Source organism: Vipera berus (genome assembly GCF_964194415.1).
Source record: "Vipera berus genome assembly, chromosome: 3".
NCBI classification, from domain to species: domain Eukaryota; kingdom Metazoa; phylum Chordata; class Lepidosauria; order Squamata; family Viperidae; genus Vipera; species Vipera berus.
Genome location: NC_138204.1, coordinates 62,868,435 through 62,894,625, shown reverse-complemented (window position 1 = coordinate 62,894,625; position 26,191 = coordinate 62,868,435). Strand labels below are relative to the sequence as shown.

The 26,191-nt window shown below is 39.3% G+C and overlaps 1 protein-coding gene across 3 annotated transcripts in view; it reads left to right on the top strand.

Annotated features, from left to right (window-relative positions):
- Window positions 1-26,191, top strand: part of EPS15 (epidermal growth factor receptor pathway substrate 15) — a 71,408-nt gene that overhangs the window by 16,551 nt on the left and 28,666 nt on the right. For all 3 annotated transcript variants that reach the window (XM_081323418.1, XM_081323417.1, XM_081323416.1), the window contains exons 2-12: window positions 5,034-5,075; window positions 8,718-8,807; window positions 9,863-9,910; window positions 11,348-11,443; window positions 13,283-13,345; window positions 16,611-16,736; window positions 18,918-18,977; window positions 20,488-20,688; window positions 20,777-20,922; window positions 22,771-22,927; window positions 25,332-25,417. In XM_081323418.1, the coding sequence (XP_081179544.1) occupies window positions 5,034-5,075; window positions 8,718-8,807; window positions 9,863-9,910; window positions 11,348-11,443; window positions 13,283-13,345; window positions 16,611-16,736; window positions 18,918-18,977; window positions 20,488-20,688; window positions 20,777-20,922; window positions 22,771-22,927; window positions 25,332-25,417 (1,115 nt within the window). The remainder of the gene's footprint in view (window positions 1-5,033; window positions 5,076-8,717; window positions 8,808-9,862; window positions 9,911-11,347; window positions 11,444-13,282; window positions 13,346-16,610; window positions 16,737-18,917; window positions 18,978-20,487; window positions 20,689-20,776; window positions 20,923-22,770; window positions 22,928-25,331; window positions 25,418-26,191) is intronic.

Sequence of the window (26,191 nt, the reverse complement as noted above, 5' to 3'; positions counted from 1 at the left end):
TGAACATTCTTTGGCATTGCCTTTCTTTGGAATTGGAATGTAAACTGATCTTTTCCAATCCTGTGGCCACTGTTGAGTTTTCCAAATTTGCTGGCAAATTGAGTGGCAAGTTTACTGCATCGTCTTTTAAGATTTTGAGTAGCTCAGCTGTAATACTGTCACCTCCACTAGCTTTGTTGTTGCTCAGCTTTTCTAAGGCCCATTTCACTTCACATTCTAAGATATCTGGCTCGAGGTCAGTGACCACCTCATTGTGGTTATCAGGGATGTTAAGCTCGTTCTTGTATAGTTGTTCTGTGTAGTTTTGCCACCTCTTCTTAATCTCTTCTGCGTCTGTTAGGTCCCTGCCATTTTGGTTCTTTATCCTGCCCATTTTTGCATGAAACGTTCCCTTCATCTCTCCAATTTTCTTGAAGAGATCTCTAGTCCTCCCTATTCTATTGTTTTCTTCTGTGCACTGTTCATTTAAGAAGGCATTCTTATCTCTTCTAGCTATTCTCTGGAATTCTGCATTCAATTGGGCGTATCTTTCTTTTTCTCCCTTGACTTTTGCTTCCCTCCTGTCCTCAGCTATTTGCAAAGCTTCCTCAGACAGCCATTTTGCTTTCTTGCATTTTTTTTCCTTTGGGATGTTTTAGTTGCTACTTGTACGAACTTCCGTCCATAGTTCTTCAGACACTCTGTCTATCAGATCTAATTCCTTAAATCTATTTGTCACCTCTACTGTATATTCGTCAGGGATAGTGCTTTTCCCTAGTTTCTTCAATTTAAGCCTAAATTTTGCAAGGAGAAGCTCATGGTCTGAGCCACAGTCAGCTTTTGGTCTTGTTTTTACTGACTGCATAGAGCTTCTCCATCTTTGACTGCAGAGCACATAGTCAATCTGATTTCTGTGTTGACCGTCTGGTGATGATGTCCATGTGTAGAGCCCTCTCTTGGGTTGTTGGAAAAGAGTGTTTGCTATGACCATCGTATTCTCTTGACAAAATTCTATCAGCCTGTGTGCCCTGCTTCATTTTTTACTCCAAGGCCAAACTTGCCTGTTATTCCAGTTATCTTTTGGCTTCCTACTTTAGCATTCCAATCCCCCATGATGATAAGGACATCATTTTTTGGTGTTAATTCTATAAGGTGCTGTAGGGCTTCATAGAACCAGTCAATTTCATCCTCTTCAGCACCGGTGGTTGGGACATAGACTTGGATTACTGTGATATTGAATGGTTTGCCTTGGATTCGAACTGAGATAATTCTGTCATTTTGGGGATTGTATCCCAGTATTGCTTTTCCTACTCTTTTATTGACTATGAAGGCTACTCCATTTCTTCTGAGGGATTCTTGCCCGCAGTATTATACCTGATGGTTATCTGAATTAAATTCACCCATTCCTGTCCATTTTAGTTCGCTGATTCCTAAGATGTCGATGTTCAGTCTTGTCATCTCTTGTTTGACCACGTCCAGCTTTCCTTGATTCATGGATCTTACATTCCAGGTTCCTATGGAGAAAAAATCTTTACAGCATCGGACTTTCCTTTCACCACCAGACACATCCACAGTTGAGCGTCCTTTCGGCTTTGGCCCAGTCGCTTCATTCTTTCTGGCACTACTAGTACTAGCCCTCTGCTCTTCCCCAGTAGCATATTGGACGCCTTCCAACCTGAGGGGCTCATCTTCCAGGGTCATATCTTTTTGCCTTTTGGTACTGTCCATGGGGTTTTCATGGCAAAGATACTGGAGTGGGTTGCCATTTCCTTCTCCAGTGGATCACGTTTTGTCAGAACTCTCTGTTATGACCTGTCCGTCTTGGGTGGCCCTGCATGGCATAGCTCATAGCTTCATTGAATTACGCAAGCCCCTTTGCCATGACAAGGCAGTAATCCATGAAGGGGAAAATATAAAATACAGAAATACAATTTTTTTAAAAAAAGAAAATAATAGGAAAATAGGGAAGGGAATGGGAAAAAGAAAAAGTGTAGGGGAAAGGGGAAAAGAGACAGAAAAGCATGAACTTCCGACACTTTTGGGTCAGTAGAATAAGGTAACACACAAACTCAACTTTTTACTAATGGGGTATATGTAGATTTTGGCACACAGGTTGCCACACAAGTAATGATCCTAAGTGTATTCAGTTGTATCAATGGAATTGTGGTGTCTTTAATCATTGATCTTTGCTCAGATGTATTGTAAGAAACAATAGAGCAACCAAGAACTGTTTCATATCCATAGTTGTCATCAATAAGTTGTTGCACTTGCACAAACAATAATGGAGCCAATAATGAGTGTGTACATAACTGTACCAGTGAATATACCTCTGCATGAGTGCTACCTTTTTGTGACTGAATTTTCTTGTGTTCAAACTATGAAATGAAGCATGTGCAAAAAGTGCCTGTAAAAGAAAGAAAACTAAGAGATCACAGTAATTCACTTATAAATAGATACCGTATTTTCCGGCGTATAAGGCGACTGGGCGTATAAGACGACCCCCTACTTTTCCTGTTAAATTATAGGGTTTGGGCTATACTCGCCGTATAAGACTACCCCACTGCATACAAAGTCTGCTTGGATTGGGTGGGTCAGCTCTCCCTGCCTGCCTGCCCAGCCCTCCCTGTCTCCAAGACGGTCCGAGCGGTAGTACGCAATTTTTTTTAAAAAAAAATCCCATTTATATCCTGCCCTTCTCCGAAGACTCAAGGCAGCTTACGATATAAAGCACAAATCAATGTGCTTAGCAATGTACAAAGTACACTTCCGGCATCCAGAGCCTGCCTGCGTTTCTTTAACCTCCACATGCTTCCGACTCTCGACAACTTCAGCGTTGTAAACCTTGCTGCTGTTAGTATCCTGGGTGACTCTTCTCCAAACCCCCTCTACCCCAACCCGGGTGAAAACACTAACGTCCTCCCTGTGTGTGCCTATCCCTCTCCAACCAACTGCCCCCCCTCATCCGTATCTGGCTCCAGCGGGCTCGTCCACACATCCCAGGGCCGCCCTCCAGCAGTCCCCGGCTCCGGTCCATCTGACACTGACGGAAAACAGCCGGCCCTTGCCTCCAGCGCGCAGGCTATAGCATGCAGTCCCGGCACAGGTCCGTCGGCAGGCAAGGGAACAGCTAGCATGTTTTGTAGTGCCCAGGCTTGTACGGCAAGGCAGACTGGGCTGTCCTCCTGAGTGCCTGCGGGGTCCTCAGCAAAGCCCTGCGATGCAGGCGCGTACAAACGCCGTGAAACAGCTGGTCGTCGGGTTTGCACAGCCAGGAACCGACGATCAACTGATAGTCGGGCTTACTGATTACGGGCGACCTCCTCCCTTGTTTGTCGGAGCGCCAGGTCATGGAGCGAGCCATGTGCAGTGGGGGGGTGTGAGTAGGTGAAGCAGGGCTTGTTTTTGGAACGAGACCCCCTGCGGGCTCGACAACGGACAGCAATTTTGTGATTCCCTCCCCCTTCCACCCTATCAATGAGCTGCCGAGGTTGGCTGCGTGTGTGTATGTGTGGAGGGGTGTTGCCTCTGGTTTTTCCTGTAACATCGGACAATAAAACTTCCCCTAACCCTAACACCCGGCGTATAAGACGACCCCCGACTTTTGAGAAGATTTTCATGGGTTAAAAAGTCGTCTTATACGCCGGAAAATACAGTAACTTGAGTTGTTTTAACATTCTGTAATCTTATCTCATGATGTGTAACTGCCATGATTTTACATGATGTATTGCCTTGTAAGATTTTCCTACTGTAAACTGTATCAGTGATTGGGATTACTACATGATGTAAATATAAATATTACCGTATATACTTGAGTATAAGCCGAATTTTTCAGCCCACTTTTTGGGCTGAAAAATTCCACTTCGGCTTATACTCCAGTCAACAAAAAAACTTACCGAGGACTTGTGCGCGGCCAAGGCTTTGGTGCTTCCGGGATCGCGCGCACCTCTCCCAAGCCACCGCCGTCCGGAGACCTGCCGAGGTTTGGGGAGGTGCGCGCCTCCCCAAACCTCCCCAAACGTCGGCAGTTCTCCGGACCTCCGCGCCCTGCCTGCCTGCTTCATTCCGCAGCGGAAAGAAGCAGGCAGGCAGGGCGCGGAAGTCCGGAGACCTGCCGACGTTTGGGGAGGTTTGGGGAGGTGCGCGCCTCCCCAAACCTCCCCAAACGTCGGCAGTTCTCCGGACCTCCGCGCCCTGCCTGCCTGCTTCTTTCAGCAGCGGAAAGAAGCAGGCAGGCAGGGCGCGGAAGTCCGGAGACCTGCCGACGTTTGGGGAGGCGCGCACCTCCCCAAACCTCCCCAAACGGCAGGTCTCCGGACCTCCGCGCCCTGCCTGCCTGCTTCTTTCCGCTGCGGAAAGAAGCAGGCAGGCAGGGCGCGGAAGTCCGGAGACCTGCCGACGTTTGGGGAGGTTTGGGGAGGTGCGCGCCTCCCCAAACCTCCCCAAACGTCGGCAGTTCTCCGGACCTCCGCGCCCTGCCTGCCTGCTTCTTTCCGCAGGCTTGCAGAACGGCGGATCGGCTTATACTCGAGTCAATAACTTTTTCCAGTTTTGGGGGGTGAAATTGGGGGTCTCGGCTTATACTCGAGTCGGCTTATACTCAAGTATATGCGGTAATACTATTAATACTATGATTTTGAAAATGTGTGGGCTGAAACTTGCTATTCTGCAAAAGACTGGCTGATATGAAATAGGAATAAAGAAATAAATAATTAGTATCCTAAGTAATGATTCATATATTTTACATTAATACCCTACTGAATTTGTGTTTCAGAACAACTGTCAAACCTTAAACACAAAATTTAACAGAACTGTCTTTCAGCATAAAGAGTTTTATGGCATAGTCTCAAGCTAATCATAATATTTTGTTGTATCTTACAGTAGTTGTTTCATATGAAAGGGAATCTATTACCATTTTGATTTCATAAGTTAATTCTATGCAAATACTCATATCTTTAGTTTTTGAATGTTTATCTAATTGTACTAATCTATTATATTTTTAAAATTAACCCATTTGGAAAATTGAGCAATAATATATTATTATTATATTTTGTTAGCTGTCAAGTGCAAATCCAGTATACGAAAAATATTATCGTCAGGTAAGTGTGAGCTTGTTTTCTTTGCTTTTATTTTAAAATAAAATAACTTCCCATTTGGTTGTTGTGGTTAATTGTCTTAAATAGAATAAAATAAACCACTTTGTAGTTTATAGAGCAAAATCAGCATTTTAAGTATGCTAAAAGTTAATTTTATATCTTAGCACAAAATCAAAGGACCTTGTTTCATATCCTGAATAATTCCAGTTCAAACTTTATCGTTGTTTAAGTGATTTGTTTGAATACAATGTTTATCAGTACTAATGGTATTTTATGCCCCCTGTCCTTGGTGCTCTCTGAGCTTGGTTGTTTCTAGCACTGATAATGTTACCTGTTCTGTACCAGCCTGCTACCGGCCCTGCAGAAAAGGCAGGGACAACCACTTTTACAAGAAGGCAAGAGGCTGGAACTAAGCCTGCCAAATTTATGGACACAAAAGCAAACAGAACAAGACACGAACCATGAAACAGAAGCTATTCAAACGGTTGCCTTTAGCAAACCAGCCCTCCCACGCATTCCCCTTTTAAACAGTTCAGGGCGTGGCTTCTCTCTGCCTCCTTCCGAGGTGCCTCATTGCCTTCCTCTGTTTACTCCTGATTGACTGCCTCCTGCGTCGGGTGTCCTTGAACAGGGCCAGCTGTGGGTCATCTTCATCCACGCTGTCAGGCTCACACAGCTGGGTCTGCGTCGTAACCAGGTGGGAGGGGCCTGGCTGAGGGCTCTCATCAGCAAGCTCTCCAACACCCTCAGCAACCTCTCCAACACCCCCCTCCTCCTCCTCTGAATCATCCAACCCAACTGCCGAACCCACAGGCTGACCCTGAATCACAACATTACCTGGCTTGGTAAATGAAACATATACAAGAAAACAACCAATATATATAAAAACAAACAAACAAACAAACAAATAAATAAATAAATAAATATTGACTCTAAGGCAGAAGTCCCCAACCTTTTTGGCACCAGGACTGGTTACATGGAGAGAGGTTTTTCCATGGACCAGAGGGGGCCTGATTTTGTGTGCTGTCTGCATCCTGTGGATGGGGCTTTTCTTGTTTGTGCAGACCAGTTGCTGGCATGCCACGGCCTGGTACTGATCCACAGACCGGGGGTTGGGGACACCTGCTCGAGAGCCTGCAAAGATGAAGTGAGAAAAGTTAAGGCTCAAAATGAACTAAGGCTTGTGACCAAAGTCAAAAATAACTACAGAAAAAGCTTCTTTCAACATGTAAAAAACAAGAAAATAGTGAAGGAAATGATTGGTCCATTGGTGGGTGAAAGTGGCAAGAAGGTGACAAGCAACAGGGAGAAAGCAGAACTATTTAACTCATTTTTTTGCATCTGTCTTTACACAAAGGGAAAAAACAGACCAACCTATCAAAAATAGTGCCATAAAAAACAGAATAGAAACACAAGTTAAGATAGGCAAGAAAATGGTAAGTGAGCACCTGTCCAGCCTAGACGAGTTCAAATCACAGGACCAGATGGATTACACCCCAAGGTTCTCAAGGAACTGGCAGATGTGATCTCAGAACGACTGAACTATATTTTTCAAAGATCCTGGAGCACTGAGGAAATACCAGAGGACTGGAAAACAGCTGATGTAGTTCCCATCTTCAAAAAAGGGGAAATGGATCCAGGAAATTACAGACCTATCAGCCTGACCTCAATACCTGGGAAGATTCTGGAAAAGATAATCAAACAACGAATCAGCGAAGACCTAGAGGCAAACAAAGTCATTACTGAAAGCCAACATGGGTTTGTCAAAAACAGATCATGCCAGACAAATCGTATTCCTTCTTTGACCAAGTGACAAAATTAGTGGATCAGAGGAATGCTGTGGATATAATTTACTTGGACTTCAGTAAGGCATTTGATAAAGTAGATCTACTACTTGATAAGACAGAAAAATGTGGGTTAGACAGCATCACCACCAGATGGATTCGTAGCTGGCTGACTGGCTGTACTCAGCATGTGGTCCTCAATGGAACCACATCTACATGGAGGGAAGTGTGTAGTGAGATGCCCCAGGGCTCTGTTCTGGGCCCAGTGCTCTTCAACATCTTCATTAACGATTTGGACAAGAGAATAGATGGGGAACTCATCAAATTTACAGACTACACCAAGCTGGCGGGAATAGCCAACACTCCAGAAGACAGGCTTAAGATACAGGAGGATCTGGACAGACTTGAGCACTGGGCGCTATCTAACAAAATGAAATTCAGTGGTGAAAAAAGTAAGGTTCTACATTTAGGCAAGAAAAACCAAATGTACAGGTATAGTAGGGCATACCTTGCTCAATAGTAGTAACTGTGAGAGGGATCTTGGAGTCCTAGTGGACAATCACTTAAATATGAGCCAGCAGTGGGCTGCAGCTGCCAAAAAAGCCAATACAGTGCTAGGCTGCATTAACGGAGGGATAGAATCAAGATCACGTGAAGTATTAATACCACTTTACAATGCCTTGGTAAGGCCACACTTGGAATACTGCATCCAGTTTTGGTCACCACGATGTAAAAAAGATGTTGAGACTAGAAAGAGTACAGAGAAGAGCAACAAAGATGATTGGGGACTGGAGGCTAAAACATATAAGGAACGGTTGCTGGAATTGGGTATGTCTAGTTTAATGAAAAAAGGGACGCGGTGGCTCAGTGGGTTAGGACGCTGAGCTTGTCGATCAGAAGGTCGGCAGTTTGGCGGGTCGAATCCCGAGTGCTGCGTAACAGAGTGAGCGCCTGTTACTCGTCCCAGCTTCTGCCAACCTAGCAGTTCGAAAGCACGTAAAAAGGCAAAGTAGAAAAATAGGGACCACTACGGTGGGAAGGTAACAGCGTTCCGTGCGCCTTTGGCATCTAGTCATGCCGGCCACATGACCACGGAGACGTCCTCGGACAAGCGCTGGCTCTTCGGCTTTGAAACGGAGATGAGCACCGGCCCCTAGAGTCGGAAACGACTAGCACGCATGTGCGGGGGAACCTTTACCTTTACCTTTAGTTTAATGAAGAGAAGGACTAGGAGAGACATGATAGCAGTGTTCCAATATCTCAGGGGCTCCCACAAAGAAGAGGGAGTCAAGCTATTTTCCAAAGCGCCTGAAGGCAGGACAAGAAGCAACGAATAGATACTAATCAAGGAAAGAAGCAACCAAGAACTAAGGAGAAACTTCCTGACAGTTAGAACAATTAACCGGTGGATCAACCTGCCTCCAGAAGTGGTGAATGCTTCAACACTGGAAGTTTTTAAGAAGAGACTGGACAGCCATTTGTCCTAAGTGGTATAGAGTTTCCTGCCTGAGCAGGGGGTTGGACTAGATGACCTCCAAGATCCATTCTAACTTTATTATTATTATTATTAGTAATAGTATTAATATTAGTATTAGTATTATATAACATCTGGGAGCTGGATAGATGTGTTTGAACATTTATTTGTTAAAAGTTGTTATAGATGTAACTTTTTGTAACTATATATGTACAACACCATGATTTTAGCATATGGTATACATGGTTCTACAGTATTGTGTATGCAACATAATTAAATATTCCATAATTCTTTACTCTATTTTCTGAGTTAATAATTTTTTTGTTAAAACTGTATATTTTTAAAAGATTTGCTTGTTTTAATTAGTTGTATTGCCTTTTTTGGCAGGTTGATCCTAGTAATTCTGGAAGAGTGTTGGCTTCTGATGCAGCTGTCTTTTTGAAAAAATCAGGACTAACAGATTTGATCCTTGGGAAGGTATTGATATCTTCAGATAAGGGGATAATCATCTATTTTGGCTTTTACGAAAACAAAAACACTGTAACTTGCAGAATCTTACATTTCACAGATTGCATTGTTATTGTAATTCTTATTGATATTATCTTATGCTGGTCTTTGACCGAAATAAACATTCAATTTGATCCTGCATATATTGCTATTTTGTTAACAATTTGTCTTACTGCTACATTCTGCATAGGAGTTATAGCTACATTTCTTTAATCATTTCTGTAATTAGTGGAACTTAATCATTTTTTTTAATTAAGTGTGATTATGTGTGTAAAATAAATCATTAAGTTCCACTGATTAAAGATACACGTATATAAAAAATTGTAATTATATTTTTATAAAATGGAATTAATCAGAAGTTGTGGGGGCTCCAAATGGTTGTCCAATGTCTTTTAAGAAGAGATTGGACAACCATTTGTCTGAAATGGTATAGGGTTTCCTGCTTGAGCAAGGGTTAGATTAGAAGACCTTCAAGGTCCCTTTTAACTCTGTTATTCTGCTATTCTTGGAAAGTAGTCATTTTAATTTTAAGTGGTTGAAGTGAATCCAATATTGGGTGTGTCCAGGAGTATTTAGTAGCTGCGTATTGAAAATGAAGCAGTAGGCGTGAGCTTAAATGGACTCCAGAAGATGGTAGAGGACAGGAAAGCCTGGAGGAACGTTGTCCATAGGGTCACGATGGGTCGGACACGACTTCGCAACTAACAACAACAACAACATTGAAAATGAAAGTATTACTTGATTAAATTAAAGATTCTCCAAGATTTAGTGTAATCTAAAGATTTTTAAATGCATAGAAAATATTTAATTTTTAAAGATATTCAAAAACTATAAAACCTGATTCAGATTGATTTCTAATAATTGTAATATTGTAATCTCTGTTAACTAAGATTAAAAAGTTAAGCTGTATTAGGATTGAAATATTGCCAATAATAAATACAACATTTTTAAAATAGATTGATAAGGTAAATAGAAGAACTTTCTGGCATCACTTCACATGCTTCTTTTATCTAACTATATTTTAGGTTTGGGACCTTGCTGATACAGATGGCAAAGGTATCTTAAACAAACAGGTAAGACATATTTTCTTTTGTATATAAATACAGTTATGAAATAACAACAGGAAAAAGCATCTCTCAAAATAGTTTAAAGAGATTTCGGTATCTGACTATAGTGTGAACATCTGTCTTTGTTTTATTAACAAGGTAGGGGAGCATGTGTAGAAAATAGCCTTGAAATTCTATATGTATGTATGTATGTATTTAGCATATGAGCTAGCAATCTATCTTAACAAATCACCTAGATTAATAAAACACTATAAAATATAAATATGTTCAAATACTAATGTCTAGGCCGTCTAAGCATTGAAGCACAGCATCGTTTATATTAAACAAAATCAGATACTGGACCAATATATGCCCTCAGTTTACAGCCAGTCACAATGTGATCTATGGTTTGACATGGGATCCTGCAGTCACACTGTCTGAAGGATACTGTGGCCCCATTTATACGGAGACTCCCAGCAGATGCCTTTTGAGGTGCAAATTCTATTCAGGATTGTCCATTGCTGACATGGTAGTTAAAAGCCTGGCACCTTTTTGGGGGTGTGTGTGTTATCATTTACACGTGTTAAAGTTGTTGGGCGGATGTTGTTCAAGTGCCGGCGGGGACTTCCTGGATTTGAGTCTTCCAGCTGTACCTGTATTTGCTTCTGTGTAATCGAGTAGCATTTTCACTTTTCCCTCATCTTGTCTCTGTCACTGTGTACGTGTGTGCGTGCACACATGTGCACGTGCATGCATGCTTGGAAGCACAAATAAGTTGCCTACGTTCTGCTGTGAGTCACATAACCAGGAGGGAGCAGTCATAGATTGGAGCAGACAGCAAACTTCTGAGAAATTATTTAACTGCCTCCGGCAGGAATGCACTAAGAATAGAAGGTGTGGAATATTTTGGCCTCTGCTTGGCCACTGTCTTACATAGGACACTCACCTTAATGGACCCTTGACCTGATTCAGCAGAACTCTTACAAAATAGAAGATTGACAAAGATGGAAATAAAATTTCTCATTAAGTCTGCACTCCTTGTTATATTAAGCCTAATAGATGGGAGCAAAATACATTGGGCATTGTATATCATTAAAAGTCTCTAAGACAAAAGAGAAATATTACAAATTACAGAATAATAAATTATACAATTAAGCCTTTTGGGAAATGTTCACTGTTTCTCAAGTCTAGCATAGAAAAGTTTATAAACAGACAAATCCTATTTAATTACATGAGCCCTCTGTGTGCTTCCCTCTTCCAATTTATACTTTAAAAACTGTTTAGGGAACAAATCACATTATTTTGTTAATAAAGCACATAATTTGAAAAACAAGGACAAACTTCAGTTCATATCAATGCACAATGCAGTGCAAAATTTTTTTTTAAAAAATTTGATGTTTGAGATTTGAATTAACCATGCGTTATCTATAAAACTGTTTTATGTTACTTTTTTTTCCTTTATAGGAATTTTTTGTGGCTTTAAGACTTGTAGCCTGTGCACAGAATGGATTGGATGTTTCGCTGAGTAGTCTTAACCTGCCTGTTCCTCCACCTAGATTTGTAAGGCACTTTAAAAAATGAGTTAATCCATTACAGGACAACAGAAAACTGTTCACTGATTTGATCAACAACTTAAACATTGTTATGTAATTGTGTTTGCCTGGATTGTGCCTTAATTGTTTAGTGATGGAAGATTTTTGTTTCAAATGTTTATTTTATTCAAAAAAAAAGTTTAAAACTCCAAAAGATTAAAAACAAACAAACAAAAACACATAGCAATAAGACATTTAAAAAAATTTGGGAAAAAAGAAAAGCTAACACCTATACACATCCCCACTAGTTGAATACTGATTGATACGTTACTACCATATTAATTTACCAACACTTGCAAAATAGGCTCAAAAGAATTTTAAGCTACTAAAACTATTTGCAAATTACTAACATGTCATCTATATACTATATTAATGACAAAACTGTTAACAGGAAGAACAATACTGATAAAAAAGACAAGGTAAAAGTTTCAAAAACCTCTGGTAACAACTATTATTGTAACCTGCTTATAGAAAATTTTGTCATGTTATCATCCAAAAAGTTAACAGTAATTCATCCTGGATCAAATATCCACATTTGTTTTTTAATTTCATATCTTATCAAAGTGGTGAGGCTGAAACTAGTTTTGCTCAGCACTACTGCTGGTCAGACCAGGCAAATCACTGCATATATTATTAGTGTAAATATCTGCTACCCTCTCTGCCCATTAATCACATTTTTTTTAATTTTCTGGATTTATTAATTTTATATCACTGTTGTATAGCTTTTTACTCTGTGCTCTCCAGAGTCATGAGATGGCCAGTCATATAAATATGAATGAATGAATAGATATAAGCAGAACATGTGCAGTCTCAAGGTTGGAAAAAGGATGAGCAAAACTTTAAAGGTGCATCAGATAGGGTTTGATTCTTATGTTCCATATAATTATGTGTAATTATTATCCTTTCTTCTCTGCAGTAAAAAGTTAATCTAGTAGTATTACAATTTTGAAATTTCAGCAATTATCTAGTTCCTAAATCTAAGGTTGTATTTCAAGAAGTATAAAGAATTTTGATTATACATGTCCCAAAATCTACACCAGACATTTCCTATGTGCATGATTGTTTTTACATGGAATTGTTTTCTAGTTGCAAAGCTGACATTATTCAGTGAGTTTTTGCGCAATTTCTCTTTTCTGTGAACTCTTGCATTAGTTGATTTCTAGGAATTTATTTTTTCTAATGTCAGAAAAATGGCTGGTTTTCTTTTTAGAGGGTTTTGTTCACAGCAGTTTATCTTTAAAATGTGTTGTATATCATGACTGAGCTATAACATAATTTTTGGTAGTTACCACTTATCCACCAAATTTCTCCACTCTCTGTACCAGAGCAATTCTGGGATTCTGTCTTCTTCAGATTATAATCATAATTCTGTATTTTCCAGTTCTTGTAGCTATTGCGAGAAACCATCATTATGTCAAGTTACCAAAGGTCATAACTGCCAGATAATGTCCCATCTTTCTCATGCATATTAAATAAGTAAGACATTTGGTAGGAAGATTTTTTCTATACTATAGCTTGGTTAATGACAGGTGGCATGCTTAACTCTTTAATAATTGAAAATAATCCTAGCAGCCTATTAAGAATGATCCAAACACCTGCCAGTAATAACCTGCGATGATATATAGTTTAGGAGAGAAAGATAATTCATTTAAATTTTTGAATTCTTTACTTGTGACAGGACCGAAAGAGGTATTTGTGAGTAGAAATAAATGGTGGCATTGAATGTGAAAAAACAGATTTATAACAAGCAATTCAGATAACACAAAATAGATTTTTAAAAACATCTTTTTATTTTATTTTCTATTAGAATGATTCCGCAAGTCCATTATTATGTGGGGGAGCTCCACCTGATATCCCTTGGGCTGTTAAGGTAAATGAATTAATTGCACTACAGCAAGTGATCTCAGTGAATATGCTTCATGGTATTGGATTCTTACTAGAAAAAGTGTTCCACTTTCCTTGTTCTAGCCACTTTTCCAGAACAAAAGCCAATTTGGTATAGTGGTTAAGGTGCTGATCTAGAAATCAGAAGACTATGAGTCCTGCCTTAGGCATGAAAGCCAGATGGATGACTCTGGTCCAGTCATTCTCTCTCAGCTCACCTTCCCCACAAGTTTCTTGTTGTTGTGGGGAAAGTAGAAGGAAGAAAGAAAACTAGATATGTTCGCTGCCTTGACCAGCTTATAAAGTAATAAAAGAGGGATAAACAACAAATAAAATAAATCTAATTGGGAAAACAGGTTTCTTTTTTTATGATGGTGCCTTGCTGTATTGTGATTTGGCAACTAAGCATAAAACCATAGCCACTTCACATATACTAGATACCTGGAAATGGGAGGGGGGTTGCTTAGGTCTTGAGCATATATGAAGGCATACAGCAGATATGGACTGCTATGTAACCCAGTCTTGAAACTATAGCTTTCTTGAATAAAAACTAAGTTATGTAACCCCTTAGTTTCTGGCCTTGATTATGACTTCCTGGCTGCTATTCCACTGCCAAAATACTTCACTTTCTTGTCCCTATATTCATAGACATCCCACCATAAATTCCTACACTACCTTTCTTCCTGCTTATTTCCAGCATAGGGTCCTTATGATTATTGTCCAAGTACTTTAATGGTCTTGTCATTATTGATGTCTGCATTCATATCTCATTATCTTAATATCTTGACATTTTCTTCTTCCAACTTTCTACAAGTAGTCCTCGACTTAAAATAGTTCATTTGGTGATGGTTTGAAGTTACAATGTCACTGAAAACAGTGACTTATCATTTTTTACACTTAAGACCATTACACTCATGTGATCAAAATTCAATCACTTGGCAATTGACTCATATGTATGGTGGTTGCAGTGTCCTGGAGTCATCCTGTACTCCTCTTTTGCAACCTTCTGACCAGCAAAGTCAACGGGGAAGCTAGATTCACTTAAGATCCATGTTACTAACTTAACCCCTGAAGTGATTCACTTAACAACTGTAGCAAGAAAAGTCATAAGAGCCTTGGTGGAGCAGTGGGCTAATGCCTCCTTAAGTAACACCAGCTGCCTGCAATTAGTGCAGGTTCGAGTCCCACCAGGCTCAAGGTTGACTCAGCCTTCCATCCTTCCCAGGTAGGTAAAATGAGGACCCAGATTGTTGGGGGCAATTAAGCTGACTTTGTAATAATGCCGCTTGGGGTGTGTGTGTGAAAGCCCTAATAAGCAGGCATCTACATAGAATGAAGGCTACTGCTAAGCTTGTAAGCCGCCCTGAGTCTTCGGAGAAGGGCGGGATATAAATGGAAATAAAATAAATAAATAAATAAATAAATAAAATGGAGCATAACTCACTTAACAAATGTCTCACTTAGCAACAGAAATGTTGGGCTCAATTGAGGTTGTAAGCCGATGGACCACCTGTAGATCTTACCTTTTGAAAGGTTCATTGATATCTTCAGTAACTCTGCTTTTTTCTCCTTAAGATACAGACTCATTCCAAATCGTTTTTAGGTCCCAATGGTTGTCATTTCTCTTTAAATACAACTTAAGGCCCCTGTCTTTTCTGTGACACAATCTCTTCTCCTCGATCTCTTGTTTACAATGTCCTTTTCTTTTTTCCCCCCCTTTTGTTTCCTTCTGTCAAATGGGTCTGAATCTCCCAATAGCAGTCTTTATTTCAATATATTTCTGAAGCATAATGCTTATTAATAATGCTGTCATTAAACTTGGGTGGTGAATGCCACAAAAGAAGGAATCAAAGTAGGGATTCAGAAAAACAAGGGGAGTCTCTGTTATATTCCAGAAGACTGAAGTATTTAGCTCTTTGAGCATACCTAGTAGTGATGGTATGTTGATCGATGGACGGAAAAGAGAAAACGGAAAGCTAAGAGGTAGGAAATGGAATAATCTGTTGGAAGTGGCACCCTGCTTTTAGGAGGTGAGGAAGTATGTTATAGCACCACATTGTAGGTTCTGTTTCTTTCCCACCTGGCATCGAATCTGTGCACTCCTATACTGGAAACAATAAGGAGTGAGGCAATGATTTCTGTGTATTTTACACATTCTTTAGGTATGCAGGAATGTATTCATTTATAATTTTTTTAAAAAAAATCCAAAATAGTTCATGGAGACCATCCCCTGCCTTTCAGATGTGGAATGTTGGCCACTGGGGAAAGAGAGAAGAATGTCTGAGCCATAATCCCAGGTTGAGGCATTGCTGGTGATGACCTATAAAGCCCTAAATGGCGAGGGTCCGGGATATCTGAGGGAACACCTGCTGCCAGCATCAAGCTCCCTTCGTCCAGTGTGCTCCCACAGGGAGGGTCTTCTCAGGGTGCCGCTGGTTAAAGATTGTCGCCGGGTAACACCCAGGGGTAGGGCCTTCTCAGTGGGCGCGCCTGCCCTTTGGAACCAGCTGCCCACGGAGCTTAGGACTACCCCCGACCTCCGTTCATTCCGCCGGGACCTGAAGACCTGGCTCTTCGAGCTCTCTGGCCCAGGCTGAGAATTTTTAACTTTTAATTTTAATTTTAACTGGGGTTTTTATTTTCTCTCAGGGTTTCATTTAATCTTTTTTAATTGTTTTAACTTTTGTATTGATTTTCTTTTAAATATCCTGTAAATCGCCCTGAGTCCTTCGGGAAAGGGCGGTATATAAATCTAAATAATAAATAAAATAAATAAATAATTAGATAAAAGTAATTTCTGCTGTGGTTTCAAGAAAAAAAGAAAGAAAAATAGATATCTGCACATCTGCACTGTGGCTGTTTAATCAGTTTTTTATAGCTTGTAAGCCCAATAAATGAATATTTTAGGGGCAAATGCTTTCCTTATAGTTTTATTCAGAAACAATAAAATCTCATAAATAAATAGGGCTTACTCTGTATTTGGCACATCTGATGTTTACAATTATATTGTTTCAAAGTACTCCTACAAAACATCAAGCAAAATCTCTAAGAAAATGGCCCTCTGATTTCTTCTCTTGCTGTCCTGTTTTCATTTCCTCTAATCCTCCTGAAACTGCTTTTGTTTGTCAGACTTTGTTAGATTTCCTAGGAAGGGTGACTGTACTTTTTTTTTAATATATAACACGTTCCTGAATTTTTGCATGTGCCAGTGTTGTAAATTAAGTATAGCATCTTATTATCTTTATAACCAGGTAGAAGACAAGGCCAAGTATGATGCCATCTTTGACAGCTTGAATCCAGTTAATGGATTATTGTCCGGTGATAAAGTGAAACCTGTTCTCTTAAACTCCAAACTACCAGTTGATATCTTGGGAAGGGTAAGAACAACAAAGAATTTCGCAAACCATAATATTTGTCCCTTTGAATTCTATAGTTAGAGTTGAAGAAATGTGCAATTGTCCCTCCACTCCCATTATTCACAGTTGCCTAAGGAGAGTCACTAAAAGGGGGCTGCTTGCAGATTGCTGGTTTCTCACAAGAACAGCTTTAAGGAGGTTTGGGGTAGAAAGATTAGTACTAGCAATTGGGCTCAAGATTGCCAGTTTCTAGCGATCTTGCTCAGAGTATGGATAACCCTTGCTTAACAACCACAGTTGGGACTGGCAGCTTGATCATTAAGGAAGACTTCACAAAATGTTGATAGACCTACGACCTCACTTCCATCGCAGTCATTAAGTGAATCACCCATGGTTGTTAAGCAAGCTCTCACGTGAGCACGACTTGTGATTTTACTGCTGGTTTCTCCATTGACTCGCCATTTGCATGTTTCACAGCCAGCTTCAGACAGGAAGCCAGCTGTGAAGCATGCAAATTGCGATTGCATGACTGTTGGCTGCTGTTGACAGTTATAAATGCCTGCCAATTGCAAAGTGCTGAAATCTTGATCACATGACTGTTGGAACACTGCGACAGTTTTAAGTGTGAAGTTGTTCCTTGCTTTCCCCTTAGGTAGCTGATCTCTCTAAATCATTAAGAATTGTTAAGGCCATGCATTAACAGGAGAGTCAGTCTGGTGCAGTGGTTAAGGCATCAGACTAGAAACCAGGAGATCATGAGTTCTAATCCCACTTTAGGCATAAAACCTGTTGGGTGTCATTGGGCCATTCAGTCTCACACAGTCCTAGGAAGGAAGAAATGGCAAACCCCTTCTAAAAACCTTGCCAAGAAAACTTCAGGGACTTGTCCATGTAGATGCCAGGAGTCAAGAGGGACTCAAAGGATCCGTCCTCCAAATGCGTAATTTAGGAAATATTGTTTTTTTGTCTTAAAACTATATATTTCTCCCCCAACCATAAAATGAAATTTTCTAATGATGTATCTAATAAAGATTTGCTGACATACTGTGTAGTCTTAATCCCAAAGATTTCGCTTTCATGTATAATGTTGTACATATGTTGCAAGTAAGAATAGGGGTGTTGGCTCTCCAGATATAGAATTATAATGTGAACCACTATGCTGCTAAATATTTCTCCTGCCAGTCACATGAATTATGTTTCAGCAACATGTGGAGATTCAAATGTGATTTATAAAAACAAAACATCCCTTTCTCAATAAGAATGACATTTTTAGTACTTTATTATTACATAAATGGCATACAAATTGCTCATTTGTATTAAAATGAAAATGAGTTTCTTTAAATTACATTCAGGAATAGGCAAATAGCATATCGGGGAAAAACTTTCTACCTTGTGTTTTCTTTGAAAATATTTTATAGGGAGGAAAAAGGGAGGGTGTTTTTGTTTTTTTAAATCCCATTTATATCCTGCCCTTCTCCGAAGACCTATGGCGGCTTACAATCTAAGAAGCACCAATCAATGTGCTTAGCAATAGCCTTCATTCTATGTATATGCCTGCTTATTGGGGCTTTCGCCCCCCAAGCGGCCTTATTACAAAGTCAGCTTATTGCCCCCAACAATCTGGGTCCTCATTTTACCTACCTCAGAAGGATGGAAGGCTGAGTCAACCTTGAGCCTGGTGGGACTCGAACCTGCACTAATTGCAGGCAGCTGGTGTTACTTAAGGAGGCATTAGCCCACTGCTCCACCAAGGCTCTTTGATGGATAGAAACATTCCTGACCTTGCTAATTTTCACCTGCTCCTGATTTCAGATTTAATTGGATATTGTGATGTGGGAAAGGGCGGTATATAAATCTAAATAAAATAAATAAAAAATAAATAAATATGAAATGTATGATTTGGTCTTGAAATGAATAATTTATCTCTAATCATAAAGGGGTTGGTAGGCCACTATGCCAGCAGTTTGAATATTTCTTAATGTCATAAAATATAATAATGAATATATGATAAAGTTAAGGTATTTGCCTTTAAGTTTAATTTTAATCTTTAACCTCTTAAAAACTACTTGATAACTGGTGCTGAGAATGTGTCACATTGACATATGTATGATCTTTTAAAAATGTAAAGAAAGCAAACGTTATCTGATAATTGACAGTAATTTGAAAAAGTAAAATATCTTGAGATGGGCTTTTTGTTGTTAGGTTTGGGAGTTAAGTGATATTGATCACGATGGAATGTTGGATCGGGATGAATTTGCTGTTGTAAGTATAAATTTATATATTACAAAATTTTGAAACAGTGTTTAAAATAGTTAAAAAGGGCATAATGTAATATTTCTTGTTGCATATAATTTTTTGGAGGAAGAGCTATTAAGGGATCTTAAAATGCAAATTCCAACAGTAATGGTTCTTTAAAAAATGCAATTTTTATCTTTTATCTAATGTGATACTGTTTTCCCATTACATGATGCCTCCATAAAGTGTTTGTTCAATTGGATATGGCTTCTACTTTTCAGAAGAGTTTTTTGAATGCTTATTGTGCACATTGGTCAAAATCCTTTCCCAGAAGGTGCAGATTTACTGTTTAAAGCACGTTCTTCAGTATTCATTTTATTTACAAAGCCAGCACATATATAATGTTCTAAGCTAAATATCAATATAAAATTACAAAGAAATATTGCGTATTTAACCTATATACAATCCTACTTATTTTGCTATACCATATAAGACTTTTAAGCTGTGTTCTACGCAATTGTATCCAAGGGTCCTGGAGGGATATTTCAGGATTTTCTGCGCTCACACATTCTGTTTAACATCTACATGAGGTTGCTGATGACCCATTGGTTTGGGATCATCAATATGTGGAATATACTCAAAGTTTCTCAATCTCAGACTGACCAGGTAATACTGCCAAGGTCAAGTCAGTCCTGACAAGTCTGTGATTGTGTTTTTTTGACACCTCTTGTTCCCAGTGCTAAGGATATTTCATATGTAGTCTTGAATGGGCAGCCCTTTTACCCTTTGGAACTGGTGCCTAGTTAAGGAGTTGTCCTGAATTTATAGCTTCTGCTAAGAGAAAAGGTGGCAGCTGTGGTTAAGAAGACCCTTACACACCAATTACACCAGGGGTCTTTAAACTTGGCCCTTTTATGACTTGTGGACTTCAACTCCCAAAATTCATCAGCCAGCGTGCCTGGTCTGAAGACCCCTGAATTATACCCTTATATGGACTGTGAGGCTCTTCAGATACTCATGCATTATTCACCTGATTAATATAAGGTACTCTGTATGATGCTGGCCTTGAAAAACACTCCAAAGCTGCAACAGGTCCAGCATGTGGTAACACAGCCAATTATGGGCGTGTCTCATCTTGTCTGCGCAATACTTTTGCTCCATGAGCTGCACTGGTTATCATTAGGCTTCTGGGTGCAATTCAAGGTGCTGATTAAAATTAAAATGTGATTCTTCACTCAGCTTTGGGTTGGAATGAATAGCAGGTACCCATGTATGTGAGGGTTGTTTTTTAATATGCTGCTCACAGTTGTTATAGACTTGAATAGCATTATAAATTTAATAAAATTAAAAGATGTCTAGTTTCTGTGCTTTTTTGCTTTACTATAATTTTAAATATAGTAAATGAGCAGAAGAGTAGCTAAGAGGAAAGTCGAAAACATTTAAGAGTTAGCTCAACTACTGCATTAACTATGAGTTTGCATAATAAGAAACTAATGTTTGGTTCATGTCTTTGATAACTTCAAAAACGTTTATTCAGGCCATGTTCTTGGTATACTGTGCTCTTGAGAAGGAACCTGTGCCAATGTCCTTACCTCCAGCGTTGGTGCCACCATCTAAAAGAAAAGGTATCAGCATTCCAGGTGTTGGGCAGTCAGTTTCACCTTCAACACCCAACAAAGAGTGTAATCAGTCCGTGTTACCTGTCAGCCTATTACCATCCACATCATCAGTAACACAGGTACCTTTGACAAAGAGTAATGTTTTGATCTGTTGGGTTCACAAAGTGTAATTGAAATGTAAAACTTAGTTATTGCTTTACTTTGTAGTGGGTTGTATCACCTACAGACAGGATAAAATATCATGAAATCTTCCTGAAAACAGACAAGGACATGGATGGCTTTGTCTCTGGTGTGGAAGCTAGAGAATTATTCTTGAAAACTGGTTTGCCTTCAGCTCTACTTGCACACATCTGGTAAGAGTTTTCCCAGCATTTCTTGAAAAGAATAAATAATCTAATTTCTTTAAAATTGATGAAAAATAACTGGTTATTCTAAATTTGGAATTTATTCTACATGCTGGTATTCAATTGTCACTCTAACCCAAATTATTATATTTTTAAGAATTGAAATAATTACTGTTGATGCTTTTTCTAAAGTGTATCCTAAATTATGATATAAAGTATGTGTTTAATGTCACTCTTCTGGGTGCCAACATGGATTTTGTCATGTTAGGTTCTAAACAGAGATCTTTAAAAAAAAAGATGAAAGACCTTGTATAGAATTGATTTAGAGCCAAGAGGCATAAAATGCAATAATAAATGTTACCTGCTTCAAAATGTACTCTACAAATATTTAGCTCAGTTGTATTAGATTGCTCTATCTTTTCTTTTTTTCTTTGAATCAAACATTCCCAAGTCAAGTCATTCTAAAATATAATGTCATTTATTAATTAGAGGCTTATTACGAAGTGTGAACTCAGGTATTATGAGCAAATGGAATGCAATATATATGGCTAGATTTCAAAAGTAAAGAGCTTTGTAATGATAGTCTTTTAGTACAATCTTTATTCTGTTTTTAGACCATTTTAGAGTTATAATGCTTTCTAAAATGCTATCCAGTTGGTCAACTTTTAAAATAAATGGGTTTTTTTAGTTGTCTCTTAATAAGCAGGCATATACATAGAATGAAGGCTACTGCTAAGCTTGTAAGCCGCCCTGAGTCTTCGGAGAAGGGCGGGATATAAATGGAATTAAAATAAAAAAATAAAAATAAATAAAATAAAGTTAAATAATGGTAGGCTTAGACTTAACAGCTTAATGTTACCTAGATGTGTAGGAGTACATCTCCCCTTATTTCTAACTACCGTATTTTCCGGCGTATAAGACGACTTTTTAACCCATGAAAATCACCTCAAAAGTTGGGTTGTCTTATACGCCCAGTCGTCTTATATGCCGGAAAATCAGCGGGTGGCGTCTGGCGGGAGCCGGCAGGGCAGTCCTGCACACGCGCGCACTCCCCGGCTGCTCCTTAGCAGCTGGGGAGTGCGCGCGTGTGCAGGACTGCCCTGCCGGCTCCCGCCCGACGCTCTTCCCTCTTGAGGCAGCATCGCTCCCCGGCTCCTAAGGAGTCCTCGGGGATGCTGCCTGAAGAGGGAAGAGCCGGCTCCCGTCCGACGCTCTTCCTTCTTGAGGCAGCAGCTGCCTCAAGAGGGAAGAGTGTCGGACGGGAGCCGGCAGGGAAGTCCTGCACAAGCGCGCGCACGTACTGTCCTGCGGGCTCCCGCCAGACGTCAGCCTGCCCTGCTTCCTCCACAGTGAGAGGGGAGGGCGTGCCTTCCCGGGCTCGCTGATTTTCCGGCGTATAAGACGAAAAATCTTGAAAATCATCTCAAAAGTTGGGGGGTCGTCTTATACGCCCAGTCGTCTTATACGCCAGAAAATACGGTAGTGTGACTGAAAGTTAGGTTGGAGAAAGATAACATCTTTCCTCATAAAAACTGCAGTGTTGGGTCAAAGCAAGATATGTCTAATTCCAGATTAATTTTTTTACCGAAAATAGCCAGTTATTTTGAACGTTTTCTAACTGGGCAGGAAGGTAATGCCTATCCACATATATTGGCCGTTCCATATTTTCTGCTGCTGCTATTCTGTGCAATAATGTGTGAACTATCGTATATCTGTAAAACCTTTTAAAGTATACATAGTGACATAATGTTACAGAATTGTTTTAATCATTGAACATAAGTAATTTTTAATCTAGACAGCATGTCCGTGCTATGAGAAATTTCATTAGTCATTTTCTTTCTTCAATGGATTTTACAGGGCTCTTTGTGACACAAAGGATTGTGGGAAACTTTCCAAGGAACAATTTGCTTTGGCCTTCCATTTAATCAATCAGAAGCTGACACAGGGCATTGATCCTCCTCAGGTGCTAACTACAGACATGATTCCTCCATCAGAGAGAACTGCTTCACAAAATGTGAGATTTCGAACATTTCATAAAATGTGATAAAGATTGGGAGTCCGAATAAAATATCGTACTATGTGTTTGAACTTGGTATCTCGGATAATAGTAGATATAGAAACTGATTAACAGGAACACACAAACTCTGCTCATATTATCTATAAACTTTCCTTCATCTCACTAGCCAACCAAGCAGATACAAGTTGTTTGTTTAAAATAAAATGTTACTTTATTAGAAAATGGATCTATGACTTGCAAGCTTAAAATTGCTTTATTGAGTGCTGTTATATCTTCCTGTTCATATTTTAGAGCTGATAACAATTCAGTTCAAAGACCAGGTGGATTAAGTGCTAATAAATTACTAGAGTCAATTCCATGTGCAGTAAAGCATGCATGCAGATGTGTTCTCAACATTGCAGTCAGTGGAAAGGCAAATAACATATTTCTGCTATATATTATGCAAGAAGCATCGAATCATAAATTTCTGATCTCTTTTATGAAGTATACTTATTGAAAAAAATTCCATGATTCCTAAGATGTTTATTTTAACAAGGACATACTGAAATAATTTCAGAATAAGCAGGATAAATTTATATGTTGTGTACTTTTGTGGCATTGTGCCATTTTAAACAATATCCACCCAATAAAAAAACAAAATGCTAAAGTTCTCCCAGTTTGATAATTGAGCTTCTTCTTGGTTGTGCTAAGCCATATTACTCAAAATAAACTGAACTCCTTATCAGAAATTACACTCAAAAGTTCTTCATTTTGTTTGACTTCTACAATACCAGATTTATTTTTGTTTATTTTGAAAAAAGTTGCTTTTATTTCTTGCTTTACTAATCTTTTTATATGTTTGCTTTCTTCCTATGTCTTTCCTAGTTTGGACTATATTTTCCATTCTGCACCATTCTGCTTTGCATCTTTATTATACTGTCAGTTTCTTAAATCTGCCATCACAAGGTTAGAGATTCTTCACTTTTCCAATATTGATTGTTTAGTAATGAACATCTTTTTCACATCACACATTTTCTTTTTAAACAGCAGAGTGCTGCTTAAATTTCTGAAAAAGCTGTGCTATTCTCACATCACTGTTCTTACTTCAGGATGCTGCATGTATTTCCAAAATTGACAGAACAATGTTCTGTGTACTTGATGCCTGCTGACAACAACAACATATTTTATAAACATTTATATTTTTTCACAGTTGTTTGGGCTTAAATATATGCCCTGAGTTTAAGATGCATACCTCAGTTGAATATTTAATTTTATTATCAGACATGAATTGTGAAGTCTTAACACATGTAATATCACACATATATGAACACACTAAGCCTTAAGCTATAATGAGGCTGTAATTATACTGTTGATAGTTGCAGAAAGGTTCTAACCTGAAATATGAAAAATAATGAATGACCATGCACCTTTAAAAAGGTGATTCTACAAGCAGAGGTCTGTCTTCATTGAAAATTAGGCTTTGTCCCTTTGCTTCACATTCTTGAAGGGAAATAAATATCACATATCCTTGTGTCTTTGGTGCAATGAATTATATGTATTAACAAGTGCAACTATGTGGTTTACTGTTGCAAGTTCAGAAATATGTCAAAAATTCTCAACTGAGAGAAAACAATTATCAAGGAGAACTCATTGCCAATAAATGAGTCAGTATAGGTATTATAGAAAACTCTGTTGAAGCATACACATTTATATCTATGTAGCAGAATAGACTAGTTCAGACCTGGATATTTTATGGTCCCTAGGCCACAGCCAGCCCTTTGGCTGTCTCTGTCCAGCCTGCATGAAGTCAGTTGGAAATTGGAAATCAAATGTTTCATAAGTACGCCACGGGTTGGGAGAATAAGTCGAGTCGGATCCAGATCTGCACATCACTATGCAGTCCTTCAGTCAGCTGGCCAGTTGCAGGAGGGCGAGAAAAGAGAGTGCTTTTCTGCACCTGTGCAGCACTCACCCCTCTGGAGAAATCTGAGGAGGCAATGGTAGTCATTGTATGAGGGGACCTGGGCTTGGCCACCCACTGCCACCTTGGTCAAAGCGCATCCCTGCAGGCACAGCTGAGAGCTCTTGGTTCAGCCTTCCACATCAGCCCCAGTTTTTGATGTGGCTCCTTGGGAAAATTAATTGTCCACCCCTGGAATAGTCAGTTTGATTGCTATGTTACAGTATATAGTTTTATCATCTTAAAAACTGATTGAAATCAAAGGAAACTCAGTTTAGCCTTTGAAGCTCACCACCTGTTTGGAGCTTATGTAAGCTTTACGTTTGGAGTTTAAAAAAAATAGGCGGTACATTTTCTTTGATCTTAAATTAGAAGCCAGTTAATTTTTTTCCACCGAGACAATCAGAGTATTTGTTCTGGAGGCAAGTAGAATCAGGCCATATTTCCTTGTTTATTTTTCAGAATTTACTACGGCCAAATTCTATAGCAGATTTTTCCGCAATCAAAGAGTTAGATTCTTTAAGCAATGAAATAATTGACCTTCAAAGGTAAGACAAAGAAATGTACAGTTCAATTATAGTGATTTTTAATGTTTGTTTTATTATTTAGATTTGTAAGAGCTGCTCCATGGAGCATAGACTGGGGGAAAAGCCAATTTTTTAAAGACTGTCTAAAAATGTGTACTTTTGATGCAGTCCAAAACTGGGCAAAGTGGGTTATTCCAAAGAGGTGGCACCATGCAGAGGGGCATGAAATATGCCTGCTTTGTTAGATCCTCCAGGATAGACAGAAGTAAGGAGAGAGATGTGGTCCCTCAGATAGCCAGGCCCTATGCCATGAACAGCTCTATAGGTGATGACTAGCATCTTTAATTGCAACCAGAAGCGTATTGATAACCAGTACAGCTCATGCAGCAGAGGTGCTACATGGTTGTATTGAATTTTGCCCAATTATTCACGTGGTTGCATTTTGGACCACCTGCACCTTCCGAGTGATCTTCAAGGGGACCCTCATGTTGAGCACATTGCAATAGTCACACCTAAAGTGATCAAGGTATGAATGACTGTGAGTAGACTCCAGTCCCTGAAACAGCTCAGTTGGCACACCAGATGACCCTGGAAAGGCCCTCTTTACACAACTGCCACTTGCTTATGGATAGGAGTTGTGAACCTAGAAAAAAAGCCCACATTATGCACCAGCTTTGTATGAGGGGGAACCATTCAGATCAGCAATTGAAAATCACCAGCATCAAGAGAACAATGTATTGTACCTATAGCCACATATTCTTTTAAGGATGAGTTTGAGCCTGTTCTTTCCTATCC